The sequence below is a fragment of the Narcine bancroftii genome, chromosome 11, assembly GCF_036971445.1.
Source record: "Narcine bancroftii isolate sNarBan1 chromosome 11, sNarBan1.hap1, whole genome shotgun sequence".
NCBI lineage: Eukaryota > Metazoa > Chordata > Chondrichthyes > Torpediniformes > Narcinidae > Narcine > Narcine bancroftii.
Window position 1 is genome coordinate 94,188,130 of NC_091479.1, and position 16,282 is coordinate 94,204,411.

The 16,282-nt window shown below is 41.2% G+C and overlaps 1 protein-coding gene across 1 annotated transcript in view; it reads right to left on the reverse strand.

Annotated features, from left to right (window-relative positions):
- Positions 1 to 16,282, reverse strand: part of LOC138746152 (leucine-rich repeat-containing G-protein coupled receptor 5-like) — a 123,463-nt gene that overhangs the window by 14,846 nt on the left and 92,335 nt on the right. The window contains exons 7-13 of the mRNA XM_069904067.1: positions 13,779 to 13,847; positions 10,300 to 10,371; positions 7,123 to 7,194; positions 6,953 to 7,021; positions 6,780 to 6,851; positions 5,580 to 5,645; positions 4,140 to 4,211 (exon numbers count right to left, since the gene is read on the reverse strand). Coding sequence (XP_069760168.1) covers positions 4,140 to 4,211; positions 5,580 to 5,645; positions 6,780 to 6,851; positions 6,953 to 7,021; positions 7,123 to 7,194; positions 10,300 to 10,371; positions 13,779 to 13,847 — 492 coding nt within the window. The remainder of the gene's footprint in view (positions 1 to 4,139; positions 4,212 to 5,579; positions 5,646 to 6,779; positions 6,852 to 6,952; positions 7,022 to 7,122; positions 7,195 to 10,299; positions 10,372 to 13,778; positions 13,848 to 16,282) is intronic.

Below are 16,282 nucleotides of genomic sequence, written 5' to 3' on the forward strand. Positions count from 1 at the left end.
AGAATGGTGCACCATATTCTACCTGAGGTGTCTAGGGTATGTAGGGAAGGGGTGATGTATGCGGGAAAGGAAAAGATGCATGCCCCTTTGAGCATTTTGGTTTAAAGCATGCATATTCTTTTGATTCACTGTGATGAGTGCAAGCAATCCATGGTAAACTCAGCCGAGAGTTTGAACCAAGAGAACTTGCCTTGGTTTCCTCCCACATCCAAAAGACTGGTTGTTGGGTTAATCCTGCAACAGCGATCAGCCAGCATTTTCAGGCACAGATCACAGAACAGTGAACAAAACACTTCAGAGAAAACACAACCATCTACCACTGAATCCAAAACCAATGCACAATTTTTACTTCGGAAAGATTTGAGAAATGCCTGTCGTGTTTTCAGTTTGGGGAAGAGAAAACCTCATTAATTTTAAAACTTAAAAAAAAAAATCTTTTATTAGTACCTAGAGATGGGGAGAATAGAAAATTAACTGAGTACTCTCCCCTCCTAATAACCACTGGCTTTCCACTGAATCCTGGCAACACCTTTCACAATCGGCATTGAAACTCATATTAAATCAGATCCATATTGATAGTTTGGTTGTGTTACCGCTGCCAAATAGAAAATAATGTTCTTGCTTTCATTAATACCAATCTTCCCAATTATTCCATCAAAAAACTGTACAAAAGCCAATTGCCTGTCATTGTTCATCACTGATATGGTTCGGGACGGCATGATCGCTGGGAATGTAATGCTTCAGGGTACACACATTTTATATATTACTGCAGACTCATTGCTATTAAAAAATTTTTAAAACCTTGTATAATTCAACCCACATCAATTCAAAGACGAAACTTGAGAAGTTAAAAAATAATCTATTTTGGAATGTTGACCTCCCTAAGTTGTTGTTTGTTAATTCTCTTTGCTTATGAAATGAACTGCAAGAGAGTTTCCGATCTCTGAAGGTGTCTGGGTGGAGTCTGTACCCGCTCCCTGTGACCACATGGCTCTGGGTGCCTTGGTTTCCTCCCACGTCGGGTTAATTGGCCATTCTGAATTAAAGCTGGTGTCAGCGGGTGGTGGGAGAATCACTTGGATATCATCGAGCATTTCGAGGGAATAGTTTACAAAGGAGAGAATTACCAGGCTGCTGTCAATACTGGAAAATGTTATCTGTGAGGCAAGATTAGATTAGTGGGCTTTGTTTTCTTTGGCGCGAAGGAGTTTGAGTGGAGAAGCAATTAAAGTGTAGAAAATTATGATGAGTAAAACACAAAAGTCTGCAGAGCCCCCATGGTTGAAGTAAAAGCACAAAGCTGGAAAAACTCAGCAGGTCAAGCAGTGTCCTTTATATAGCAACGGTATATATATATATATATATATATATATATATTCTATATCTAAAAAACGTTTTGGACTTAAAACAAATGTCTAACAGTATGAGCAAAATGTAGGCATGTGCCCTAACAATGTTGGGCTGTCTGCCCACATTTTTGTCATACCTTGAAGGGTTCAAGCCTGAAACGTTGGTTCTGTATCTTTATCTTTATTTTTAAAGTGAACAGTTTGACCTGCTGAGTTTCTCCAGCTTTGTGTTTTTACTAAAATTATGAGGAGGCTGGATAGAGTAAATGGGGACATATTTTTTTAAAGGCCATAAATGGACACGAGTGCATGTAGGGAGTGAAGAGACGTGCAGAAGAGGTTTACCAGTAGTTCAAGGACCTGTTCCTGTTCTGTATCATTCGATGCTCTATTTCTCAACTGGGGCCATACAGCCTCCACCCGGGGCCATAGCACCTTTCGGGGGTGGGGGGGTCACCGACTGAAATTGCAAAATTTTTTAAAATGTTTTTTTATGTTCATTGAAGGGCCAGCTGTGGAAAGAGTAAAGAATGTCAAATTCCTGGGTGTCAACATTTCTAAAGATCAATCTTGAGGTCTTCAGATCAATGCAACCATGAAGGACGCTCGCCAACAGCTACACTTTGTGAGGAGTTTGAGATTTGGTACGTCACCAAAAAACTCTTGCAAGTTTCTACCATGGAGAACATTCTGACTAGTTGCATCACTGACTGGTGTGAAGGTGCCAGTGCACAGGGAGGAAAAGGCTACTGAGAGTTGCAAACTCAGCCAGGACCGTCATTGGCATTAGTCTTCCCTCCATTAAGGACATCTACAAGAGGCACGATCTCAAGAAAGCAGCAACTATCATCAAGGACCTTCACCACCAGCCCAGCCCTCTTCTCATGGCTACCATCAGGAAGGAAGTACAGGAGCCTAAAGATGAACAAAAACAGCTTCTTCCCCTCCGCCATCAGATTTCTGAATGGACAATGAACCACAGACACAACCTTATCTTTTTCTCTTTTTCTGCACTAATTTACGAACTTTTTAAAATAGTGTATTTGAAAATGTAATCTATAGCGGGTTTTTTTTTATACGTTGTAAGGTAAAACATCATGAGATGGGAATGTGTAAGGAGTTACCCTGTACAGGGCTGTAACAAGATGTGAATGCATCCTTGTACTTACAAGATAAGAGAGACATTGATGGATTGAGAGGCAGGAAGCTAGCAGGGAAAGGATAGCAACAGTTTTAGTCATTGGACAAGTAATGATATGATGATGTTCTAAGCACGTATCCAAGGGTATAAAAAATCACCATTTTGCTGATAACGGCAGAATGCATTCTCCGACTAACATGGTTAGTTGCAAGTGTTACAATCCGGTAATAAAGAACAAAGAACCCTGATTTCGACTCAGTCTGGTGTTTGTCTCACTCATTCATGAACAAAGCAGACCTAACAACGTGCGCAATAATGCTGCCACAAAAAAACAAATTTCCTGACATGGGCTCATGACAATAAATTCTGATTCTAGTTGGTAGGAGAAAAACTTGGAAGAAACCAACTAAATTTGACAGCTTCGCAAAGAAGGGGGCCCAAAAACTTTGACTCCCTAAGGGGCCATAGCTAAAAAAAATGGTTGAGAAAAGCAACGGGGAGAATGATAAGGAAGGTGGTGAGTATGAGACTCAATGCCTAATAGAGGGTAAAAATATACTTCATATTTATTTGGATGTGTACTTGAAGGCTGCGAGTGACAGGTCAAGCACCTGGTATTTTTGACAGTACAACACGATGGGCCAAACAGTCTTTTTCAGTGGCATCATTTTTTTTTGGTTGCATGTTTTTCAGTTTGATGCCACCAAGCTCCTTTGATGGAGCCAAACTTCATCTTGGAAATACAGGTACAGTACTCCGTATCTGAAGAAATGCCTGGGTCCAGAAGTGTTTTGGATTTTGGAACACCATTTAAAAAATGCACTCATTCATTCAGACTTAAAGATACATGCATTCACATTACAATACAAATATTTACTGATGCATAAATTCACTGAAGTAGACATATATTGAAACATCTATACTAATTACGTCCCGTTCCCCGATCGGGATTTCTGAACTCTATTGCGTATTACCTTATGGGACCACGGATGAAAAAAGTTTCTGATCTTTTTGGATTTTGGGTATTCGGATGTGGGGTACTGAACCTGCATTTAGTAGATCAGGCAGCCAATGTGGAGAGACACAATGTTAACCTTTCAGTATTTCCAAGGTCATCTGTTTTTATTTTAGATTTTGTTCACCTGCACGTTTTTGCATGTCCAATTCTCCCTTGGAAACAATATCTCTTCCCCTACTCCTTTCATAATAACTCCATCAAAGAAGAACACCAGCCTATCAATGTAACTCTAAAAATGTCTTCCAATTAAATTATTCTGGCAAATATCTTTGGTATACACTCTTAAACTGTGTAACCTCTTTGTGGCACTCAGAATCACACACAAAAATCTGAGATGGTGCATGAATTTTGGTTTAGTTAAATTGTTTTGCCCATTTTTGTCAGCATTTGGCAAAATGGGGTATTTTTAGTGGTTGAGAATATTTTCCCTTTGTGCTCAGCTCTTGGGACTCCAATAAAACCAATTCAAAATTCATGTAATGACAAACAATAACAGATCTTGGTCTATAGATTCCCATGCCTTGGTGATTCAAGATGTACATTATTTTTCATCCTGGAATCCAAAGTGAACCTAATTCAATTTGTGGTTTTAAAAGAAATCGATGTTGGAACTTAAATGGAGGATACTCACAGTGATCGCAAGGCGGTGAGCTGTCGGAAAGTGTCTTGCTGGATTTCACTAATCTTGTTATGATGCAGGTCACTGGAAAGGGAAATGGTTTTGACAAATGAATTTTAAAGAGCAGGCTTCAATTGTTAATTAATTTTTGTTTGCCTATTTGGGAAAATAATTCCAGACGGGAATGAGAAACACTACACCTATAATTTGTGGCCTTTTCATACTGGAGAAACTCAGAAAGTCATGCAGTGTCCTTGGGAAAAAATTTTTTAAAGTTGTCACAGTTTCTGGCCTGAGCCTTCCTTCAGGAGTGCCAAAAATCTGAACAAAAAGGTGGGGGTCAGGGGGTGGCAGGAGGGAGGAGCATAGGCTAGCAGATGGCTATAGGTGGGAGAGTGGAGAACATAAAAAAGCTGAGAAGTGATGGGGAGGGGGCAAGGAGCTATAGGTCTCTGATAGGAGAAAGAAGGGAAGGAGATGGAGAACAAGAGGAAGGGAGACTGAGGAAAAGCAAGACACCAAGAAGGGGGGGGCGGTTTAATAGAAATTGGAGGTCAGTATTGATGCCATCTGATTAGAGAGAGCTGAGGCAGAATATTTATGCTGTTGCAGTGAAAAGAGCAAAGATGCTCAATGAAATGATCTCCCAATTTGTATCGTCGCTCCAATGTCGAGGAGGCCACAACAGGAACACTGGATGCAGTAAATTACCCCTACAGATTCACAATAAAACGTTTCTTCACTTGGAAGGACTGTTTGGGGTCCCGAGTGGTGGCGAGGGAGGAGGTAGAACTACAAGTGTAGCACTTCTTGTGGTCACAAGGGTAGGTGCTGAGGTGGGGGTGGGGAAGGGCTGAGTGGATGAGGGAGCGGTTCCTGTGGAAAGTGCAGAGGGGAAGATCCATCTGGTGGTGGGATCACATGACGGAAATCATGGAGAATGATATATTGGATGCAAAGGCTGATGGGGGGGTAGGTGAGGATAAGGGGAAACTTGTTTGTGTCGCATGGGGGGGGGAGAAGACAGGGCAAATGTGTGAGAAATAGAGGAGATGCAGTTGAATGGGAGTAGAAGGGAAGAAACACTCAGAAGAAGGAAGGCATCTCCGATGTCCTGGAGTGGAAATCGTCATCCTGGCAGCACATGCAGTGGAGAGAGAGGAATGAAGAGACATGGTCAAGGCTTTTTCCTGCGCATCTTCAGTTGCTCATCATCCTTAACTCGCGCTGATGAGAAATGAAAACTTTATCACTCACAGATTCAAGCTTCCATTTAAAATACTAACGCTGAACTAAGGTTTAAATTCATCAGCTCAAATTGGATCATCCGTGAGGTCAATAATTGAAGCAGGAATAAGCCACAGTCCCTTGTTCCTGCTTCATCATCAGTGAGATCATGGCTGATCTTTTACCTCGGTGTACTTTCCCTATACCCTGATTCCTTTCACTTACAGCTTTTGAAGCTTGTGGCAGCCATGAAGACTTGGTAGTTGCTTGATCCAGTTGTAAGACAGATCTCTGTTAAACATAACGTCATACATTTAAACCATGTAAAGAGCATCGAGAAAGGTGTAGCAGTGGAACTAAATAGATAAAAAATGGCTAACAATTTTTTTAAAAAAGCTGCCTCTTCTAGAGTATCCACCCCCAGTTTCTCTATTTACTAATAAAACAACTTTCTTCATGTTCTATGTTTCCCCTTCCTATCAATTCATATTGAGACAGGTGTGTACATGTCTCCTGAATCATCGTGTCAAATTGGGGAACAGTGCATCAGCAGATTATTCTACAGTAAAATCCCTCATATCTAGCACCTTTGAGGATTGGTGGATGCTGGATAAGAATATTTTCTGGTTGCTTGAGATTGTGTGTTGCCTAATTGGTGAACTAATGGTGAGGTGTGCCAATTTTAAACCTGTATTTTTTACCCATTTATTTTCTGTGGTTTTTTTTTGCCAGTTGCTTGAATTCCAGATAACAAAGGTTTTAATGTGTATTTAATCGGATTCTCTATATTCTGTCGAATTTATGCTCAGTATTACACTCAGCAACAGGCTTGTCCAAGTTTCCATACTCCCACAAAACAAGTATGACTTTAAAATGATGTTCACTTGTTCACTTGCTAGATATGAGGGATTTTACTGTAGAATGATCTGCTGATGCACTGTTCCCCAATTTGACACGACCATTCAGGAGACATGTACACACCTGTCTCTCAATATGAATTGATAGGAAGGGGAAACATAGAACATGAAGAAAGTAGTGACGCAGGAGACTGCAGATGCTGGAATTGAGAGCGAAACAAGAACTTCCAGAGGAACTCAATGAGTCAGGCAGCTTTCACAGAGGGAAATGGACAGTTGATGGTTTGGGACAAATCCTCAAGTTCAGGTTCTTGACCCGAGGCGTCAACTGTCTCTTTCCCTCCATCGATTCTGCCTGACTTGCTGAGTTTCTCCAGCAGTTTGGTTTTTTTTTGTTCAGTTGTTCAATCCTGAAATATCCATGACACGTGTCCTCTTTGTTGACACAGGCTAGAGTCATTCATTTCGATTAAGAGCTCATCAGTTACATAATTTTGAATTTTCTTTTTCAAATATCTATTTAGATCTTATCACAGAAATTATTCATAGGTTGTGTCTAAAGACTTACAAGACTTGAAGATTTGGTAACTGCTTGCAAACAGTACTAGGAAGAGAGGTAATTCGTGTTCCCGTCACAGTCCTGCCAATGGAAAAGCTGTTACTCTTGGTGCAGTTGAACAGAGTTATTTTATGAATGTGCTTTGAATAAAAGTACTCAAAATTTCATGATGGCAAACTTACAGACTTTCCAAATGTATGGTCCCAGTAAGATCAGGAAATTCGGTTACTTCTGTGGCACCGTTAAGTGAACTAGGGTGATAAAAGGACCAACATTTAAGAAGCAGATCTTGACCGATGGAAATGTTGGACTTCTCATCAGTGGGAAGTCTCAATTTCACACATGTACTTACAGTATGCGTAACTCGGGTAAATCTTGGAAAGCTGACTTTCCAACATACTGGATGGGGTTGTCATAGAAGTGGCTGTAAAGAAAGAACACCTTAATCATCTCCATGTTTTCAACAGAGCGTCTCAGGAATGGTCATTCATTTTAAACAGAGTTTAATTCATTAGCTCAAATAAGCAAATCAATGAGATATAAACAACAAGATAAACTTTGTTCAGTGTTAATTTGTTAGTATTTCATAGGTCATTTATGATAGCTTTCCCTTCTAATCTTTTAATGGAATAACCGAATAGTTCCTTAATGTATAAGGAGCCTTCCACAGTAACTCTAGTAGGCAAAAGGCAATGGACTTTGGGCTGTTGGATCACTCTGTGTCTCCTCACTGCACCCAGACCTTTGTAGTGTATTTGCAATTTTATAAAATAAATCTGTGCCACCACATGGAGTTTTTCAAAGAAACTAAAAGTCAAAGTACATTAAATAAATGCTTTTGCTTTAACTTGGTGCAGATATCTTTAAATCTCTCTCTTTAACCTGTTTCCACAAATGCAATGATTTACTTGAGTATTGTTACACAAAGGCTCCAGGGTTGTTAGCAACTCAGCCAAGTGCTTGTTATAAGGGAACTGAACTGGAGATTACATGGAGGCGTCCCATTTTCTGATCAAATCTACATGCTGAGCTTCAAGATTTCAGTGTGGAATGAAAGGCCAGGAAAGCCTCAAGGTTCAACTAGGTGGCAGTGATCGGTCCAGGAGTCCTAAAAGTTTAATTTATACTTGGTTTTATTTGTTATATTTCAACTGTTGAGTGGAAGGAAATGTTTAAAGTTGCATTTCTGTTGGTGCTTTATATACGAGTCAGTTGGAGGTGATGGTTCATAACTACAAGAAGTACATTTGATTATTCTCTGAAAGGCAGCTTTCTCTTGCGGTACTTGGATTATTTGCTTTATCCATGCGCGGGATGTGGGTTTCATTGGAAAGGCCAGAATTTGTAAGTTAAGCCAACATGGGCCAACATGGGCCTCAATGACAACAGTTCTGTACCCAGATGGAAGAGATCAGAAGTATATAAAGGTCAGGCTCAGCAAGAGTCCAGCATTAAGATATCTTGGGATTGAATGTTAAGAACTCAGAACAGTACATGGCCCATCAGGTCTGTGCTGAACATGATGCCAAATTAAACAAAATCTCTTCTGTTTGTACATAACCTGTATCCCGCTTCCCCAACCCCCAACCCACCCCCAATCCCTGTAAATTCATGCATGGATTGAGATCTTCTGAAACGTTACTGTCAACTTTCACCACTACTCCTGGTACCTACCACTACCTGTGGGTAAAAAAAGCTTTCCCAACATATCTCCTTTTACCCCCTCCCCCAACCCTCACTTAAACACATTCTCTCATGTATTTGACATTTTTACTCTGGGAAAAGGATTCTGACTGCCAACCCTATCTCTTTTTTCTTTTCTTCTTTGGCTTGGCTTCGCGGACGAAGATTTATGGAGGGGGTAAAAAGTCCACGTCAGCTGCAGACTCGTTTGTGGCTGACAAGTCCGATGCGGGACAGGCAGACACGATTGCAGCGGTTGCAGGGGAAAATTGGTTGGTTGGGGATGGGTGTTGGGTTTTTCCTCCTTTGCCTTTTGTCAGTGAGGTAGGCTCTGCGGTCTTCTTCAAAGGAGGTTGCTGCCCGCCAAACTGTGAGGCGCCAAGATGCACGGTTTGAGGCGATATCAGCCCACTGGCGGTGGTCAATGTGGCAGGCACCAAGAGATTTCTTTAGGCAGTCCTTGTACCTTTTCTACACCTATCTACACCTCTCATAATTGTATAAACTTATATCAGGTCTCACCTCAGATTCTAAAGCTTCAGAAAAAAAAAACCCAAGTTTGTTCAACCTCTATCCTTAGCTCGTACCCTCTAATCCAGACAGCATCCTGTTTGATCTCTTCTATTCCATTTCCAAAATTTGCACATCCTGATATAATCGGGTGACCTGAATTGCACTCAATACTCCAAGTACAGCCTCTCCAAACTTTTACCAAACCATCTTCATGTCACTTAAAGTTTATCATTTTTGAATATGTTCATGTTATTGGTATCACTGGCGAAGATGGCATTTATTATCCATCTGTTATTCCTTCCGATGATGTCAGTCAGTCTGAAGACACTTTACCCAACAAGATTTGGATGCGGCTTTCTGTCCCTGAAGCATGTCAAGGAACACTATGGTTTTTTATGTCAAACCAGTCATTCGATAATTACTACCACTAACTTTTGATCCCAGATAAGTTTAAATTTAAATTCCCTTGCTGGGTGTGGTGGAACTTGTCTCTCACTCTCAAGATGCTAATTCAGTTCTTGACCCCTATGGGCAAGAAAATAACAGAGAAACAATTGGAAAGTGTGTCCAAAGCAATTAGGTAGAGCATTGGAGATTCAAAGTAAATCCAAGATCAAAGTAATTTTCACCAAGAGATGTAAAATTGTCCCTGGAACCTGACGAGATATCTAAGAGTAGGAGAATTCAGGACATGGATCATCTGCCTAAGCATCTTGCATAAGAAAGAATCTTTTCACCAGTACATGGTGCTGGACAAGTTTGTGGCAGTGGAAATTGGACTTAGTCCCAATGAAATAAGGGATTAATGTAGTCAAGAGAATTGATTCACTAGCCAGAGGTTGGTTTGATGCACAGAAGTCTCTTTTGCAACAAAAGAAAACTACCCTGTTCCAGATCCAAGATGTGTTAGAGCCAGATTTAAAAAGCTTTAGGAATATAAGTGGAAAACCTTGCTGAAATAAACAGTCAGTAAGTATACACAGCTCGAAGTAAGATGCAAGCCAATGAGGTATGGATCACTGTTGGAATAGAAACTGACATTGGAAGGCAGGAAAAAATTTAAGTCTCAATGTTCCTAAAATCAATGGGAGTGAGATATGAGGGCAGATCATGAATTTGTCCCAAATGCTTCTATTTCATAATGTGTCAGGTGTTCAGACACAAAAATATTGCTCCAATTAATTACATGTTTCAACAGCTGTCTTCTCAGACAACATTCGTTTTGTTAAATGGTAGCAGACCAAAAATCAAATGGGTAGAGAATTTTATAAAGCTGGATCTCAGCAAATTTCACAGAGTTAGTTCTGAAACGTGAATTTATAACCAAACTTACATTGTTACAAGTGATGGATTCCCGGAGAATGCACGTTCAGGGATCGACTGTATGGTGTTGGTGTGAAAACCCCTGAAAGAGAACAATGAAGTACGATACTCCAAACTTCCAGTCACATTTCTTGCATCAATTTGTGCTCAGAACTTTCAACCATCCTTCTGATCTCTAGTTATTCACATGCTGATCTCTAAGCAAGAGATCATTTTGCTTTTAGATTGACAGCACGGAACAGGCCCTTTGGCTCAACCAATTTGGCAACCTGGGCAAACCCCACTGGACTGCATTTACTCCATATCCCTTCTGAACCTTTCCTACCCAACTTATCTGTCCAAACGTCTTGAGTATTGATTCATACCCACTTCTACAGTGTCCTCTGGCACCTTTTCCAGTTGGTGGAAAAGTTGCCTCTCATGTCCTTCTTAAACCTCTCCCCTCTTATAAACCAATGCCCTCAAATTAGCCTCTTAAAATCCATTTCATTTGTACAATAACATTTCCTACATTTCAGAAGGAAATTCTTGAGTGCAATGTTTTATGGACATTCTGATATGATGAATGCTATTTCCCGACATCGAACACAAAGAAAAACTCCAACAGGAATGGAAGGATCTGTACCCGTGTAGAGGTAGGAGAGCAATTTATCATAAATAAAGATAAATCTTATTGTGTTTTAGTTTAATTTGGCAAGTAACAGTATCATATGCAGCCTGAACATGACCAAACATCCTGAGGTGGAGATAGGAACCAAGGAGGGTGATGGCTTTCAGGAAACAATCTAATGTGAAGAAAGAAATGGAAAGGAGAAGGAATTTGGCTGGAGGCTCCTTGGGTGTGAAGCAAGGTATCAGAAGACTCTGCCCTTGTTGGTGGGACAGAGGCAAGGAGTTAATGCAGAGATAGGATACTGGGTTCAGCAAGGCAGCAGATACAGAAGGATGAGTAGCTAATGGAGACGGTAAGTCAGGGGTGCCAGGCAGAGGTGTGTATATGTTGCACATTGCTATGTCAAATCATGTAATTCATTCTGTTCTCTTGTTTTTGTTTTAAGGGTTGGTTTCAAAATTCTTCTCATACTGTTCCACATGATTAACTAAGTCCATACTTGAAATGCAAACTTCTTCTTAAAATTAAATACTGTTTCCCTCATTCCCCCCCCCCCCCCACCCCTTTCATCACCCTGATCTAAAGTCATTGATTTTCTGTGGACAACTTGTTTCTGCCAATATAAGTTTGGAGCTGCCATCTGGAGCCTCGTCAGAATATTATTTAAAGATTTCTTTCATCTAGTTTTTCCTATCCCTTTTGTTAAAAGGACTCAACAATTCCCAGCCTCTTGCACGACTGCACATCAATCCTCCAGCAGGTCATTGCTGTGTACCAAGGGAAACTTAGAACTTCAAACAGTACAGCACAGAAAAAGGCCCTTGGGCCTAACATGTCTCTGCCAAACGGGATGCTAAATTAAATGAAACCACAGTAAGATTTATCTTTATTTATGATAAATCTCTCTCCTGCCTGTACACGATACAGATTCCTCCATTTGTAGCATATTCGGGTGCGTATATATCTCTTAAATGCTACTAATATGTCTGCTTCCACCGTAACTCTTGGCAGTCCATTCCAGACACCTGCCACTCTCTGTGTAAAAGAACTTGCATGCATATCTCCTTTAAACTTCCTTCCTCTCACCTTAAATGCACGTCCTCCAGTATTTGACTTTGTTTTAATCCTTTCTATGCCGCTTATAATTCTTTGAACTTCTGCCAAGTTTCACCTCAGCTCCCGGCACTCCAGAGAAAATGCCCCGAGTGTGTCCAACCTCTCCCCATAGCTCATATTCTCTAATCCAGGCAGCATCCCATACCCTTTGCAAAGTCTCTACAACCTCCCTGACATGCAGTGACCAGAATATATACGGTTCCCCAAATGCAGCCAAAAAATAAAATCAGGCCCTTCAATAGTTATAAACCGGCTTCTGATGGCAGTACAATTCTGATAGTCCAGTGTACAATTGTTCAGAAATCCTGACAGGCTGGTGATTGCCTCGCTCATTAATTTTGGGTATGAGACCAAGGTCCAGAGGGTGAGGGAGGTGTACAGCCAAGTCCGCAGTCCTGACTGAGGATTGGTAAGTGACTGGAGCTGGGGTCAGGGTCCAGAATACCAGGGTCAGGAATGTGGCTATGCTTATAACGTCAGCCAAGTCTGGAGGGCTGGTACTGTTATTAGGTTTATATACATTGGGATATTGTCGAAGTAAAATCCACTAATCCTGAAAATCTGCTGGTCCAGTGTCACCACTGTCACAAAGGTGTCAGTTTATCAGAATTTTATGGGTGCCTGGCAATCTTTAGTCATTACTGGAGTATCACAGAAGTATTACTGATGTACTTTCCACTGATTGTTTTCAAGTCCACATGTTTTGTAGTCACTTCCAAAGGAAGATCAGAGCAGAAAAGGTTGTGAAGATAATTAAGGTAACAGACCAAATTATAAACTGCTATAATTGGAGCAACGCTAATTTCCTCTTCTAGTTTTCATTGTTAATTCCAAGTCTGGAGTTGGTATTAACAGATTTTGACAATGGAGGAAAATAACTGAACTTACTAACAATGAGAAGAGCTGGATGAGTTTGTTTCTTCATTTTGCAATATTGCAAATCAGTGCAAAAAATAATCGTCCAAAAAATTCACTGGGCCAGGCTCCTAAGGACAAGACACAAGTGAGATGGCACCATATCGGCACGATTAGCTAGTGATTAGCACACCACCAGCAATCTGGTACAGGGTTTGAATCCTGCAATGTCTGTAAGGAGTATGTAAATATATTACATTTCAAATTTAAATTTTGACATATAGCATGGTAACAGTGCCCAATTTTCACCCAATTAATCTGCACCCCCTGTATGTTTTAAATGACGGGAGGAAACTGGAGCCCCTGGGGAAACCCCATGCAGACCCAGGGAGAATGTACAAACTCCTCATAAACAGCATGGGATTCAAACCCCAGTCCTAATCCCTGGCGTAGAAAAGGCGTGGCGCTAACCACTCTGCCAACCTTGCCGTCCCTTTGTACGTTCTTCCTGCGTCTGAATGGGTTTTCCCGGGGGGGTGCTCTGGCTTCCTCTCACCCTCCAAAATGTACAAGGGGTGTCCATTTTCAGGTGGCACGGGTCTGTGGGCCGAAAGGGCGTGTTACCATGCTGTATGTCTAAATTTAAATGTAAAAAAATTTTTAATTGACATTGTCCAATGGCTGGAAATCTCACGAGGTTTCCGTTGATGCCACCTCCTCCGTGACCTTGAAAACTTGAGTGAAAGGGCCACCCATGTTCCAGACCCACATCCCTCACGCAGCCCATGATATGAATGAGGCTGTCTCGGAGGTGGATGAGGGTGAGGCCATTAAACATGAATACTTCAGCTCTTAAGCTGCGTTGACTGCCTGAGCTGTAACAATTGATGGCAATGGGTACTTACAATTCTTTGAGGTTGGCTAAAACTTTTACTGCAACAGGAAATTCGTCCAGATTGTTATAGTTCAAGTCTCTGTATCAGGAAATAGAAAAAAGGCAATTTGAAGTTGTGATCAGAATGAATTTTGTTACATTTCACATGACTCCAAGATGGGTCTTACAGTTATGCAATGAACGTTTTGAGCATTTAATCACAATTCCACTTTTACCAGAACTGAAGGAATGTACAAATTTATATAGATTTCTATTAATCCTTCAGATCTTTGAATAACTGCAATAGGCTGTTTAATCTGTATACAGATATTCCCCGACTTGCAACCTGTCAAGCCACACATATGACCGTATTTTTAAAAAATGTATATAACAAAAAATATAAAATTGATGTGGTTTATGTTGTATTTGACAAACTATAACAGGGATACAGGGCATGTTATAGCCAAAACGTGCGTACTTACCTTCTTAGTCGGCATCCCGGGGTCCATAGGCTGGGCGCAGCCATCTTGATTCCTGTGCGCACACGCCAGTCTTCGGTTGGCATGCGCGTAAGAGTGAAGGGTGCAAATTCAATATCATCAGGGCACTTAACCCTCATATGCCCTGTATCCGTGTTATAGTTTGTCAAATACAGCACTTTGATTAAAAAGTTTGTTTAAGACTTCAGTACTCCACGCCCATGGGCAAAATTCTGACTCTCGTCCATTGAGACCCTTCGATTTCAATTATGGTCGTAAATTAGGGACTACCTGTACTGATACTTTTGCTGCGCTTTGAAGTGTATACGTTTTAATGGAATAGCCTTTTTATAGGCAGTCGACAGGGTCGATATTGACTCATTTTTAGCCAGTTCTAAGGTGGTTGAATTTGAAGGGGGATACACGTTACTGATGGTGCATCATGGGGGAGGGGAGAGGTTCGAGCATAGCTTCAACATGGGCCCTTCGCGAGACCCGAGGTACTCCATTCCTTCCTGGAAGCTCTCCTCCTCTAGAGCACTCAGATGACATTATGCCATGTCAGAACGCAAGTGCAAAGATACCCTCCTGTTTAGATGTGATTGAGTTTGATTGTGTGAGTATTGTTGATAAGTTGTGGTCTGCGACCCAGTATTCTGGTTTAGATGTGATTGAGTTTGATTGTGTGAGTATTGTTGATAAGTTGTGGTCTGCGACCCAGTATTCTGGTTGCTGCACATCCCCACATGACTGCAAAATCTCTGTTGGGAAAGTATATGACTGGCCTATGTGGCCAAGCACTACTGCTGAGCTCCTTGGTGATCAGAGTGCACGTGGTGAAGTCTGGTGTCTGTAGGACTGGAAGACCCCTCTTCCAAATGAGTCATTGGGGTGAGTTGCCACACAGATTCTCCTGGCAGAGCCAGAGAAATCACAGAATCACGTCATAACATCCAATATTGCTGATGAGCAACTTCCAGGAAAATCAGATTCAGTCACTCGAGTTCTTGAATTTTGTTTCTTGTACTTGCTTTTATTGTGCCCTCGTTAACCTTTTACAGCTGTCATGACCAATATACCAAACCTATTCATCTCATTGTCAGAATGTAATACCTTTTGTTAATTTTCAGGGGAGGAGAATCATCCAATGAACATTTGAATTGGGAGAAAGAGGAGGCCACAGCCCCTAAAACCTGTTTACTCTTTAATAAAACCATGACCCTTCTGATTGTAAACTCAACTCCACGTTCATATTTACCCTTGGTAACCAAGGGTATGTGGTGTTGAAATTACAATCTGATTAGTACAGCTCTTTTCAGGTGGAAGAAACTGTCAAAGTCCTACCCAAGGAGAGACTCCTGTTCTCCAAGAATTTTGAATTTAGATATACAGCACGATAACAGGCCCTTTCGGCCCTTGAGCCCGTGCCTGCCCAATTTACATCCAATTGACCTACAACCCCGGTGCATTTTGAACGGTGGGAGGAAACCCCACACAGACATGGGGAGAACGTACAAACTCCTTACACACAGCGCTGGATTCGAACCTGGGTTACGCTAACCGTGCCATGCCAATTTTTGTAACCTTGAAATTTCTGAACTCAAGGATATCAATTACTTAAACAACTGAAAATTACTCAGGCTAATTACACTTCACTGCTGATGTAAGTATCAGGGCTACAGATCTCATAGAGTTCTACAGCACCAAAGTTCTCCCTGTCTCCCCTCTGGGTACTACGGTTTCCTCCCACCATTCAAAACATACTGGAGGTGTAGGTCAATTAAGTGTAATTGGTTGGCACAGGCTTGTGGGCCAAATGGGCCTGTATCTTGCTGTATGTGCAAATCTAAATATGTCTAAAAGAGGGCTTGAGCTCTTCCATCAAAATTCTGGCAGTTGCATAAATGCTGGTGAAGCCATTTGGTTTCATTCCATATTCAGCAATGAAGCACTGGTGGTCTCCAACATTTTGCTTGTGTGATTCTGTTCCCACAAATATAAAACTGAATTAATTTATTGATTGGCTTACAGATTTATATAGAGAGATGTCCTTTTG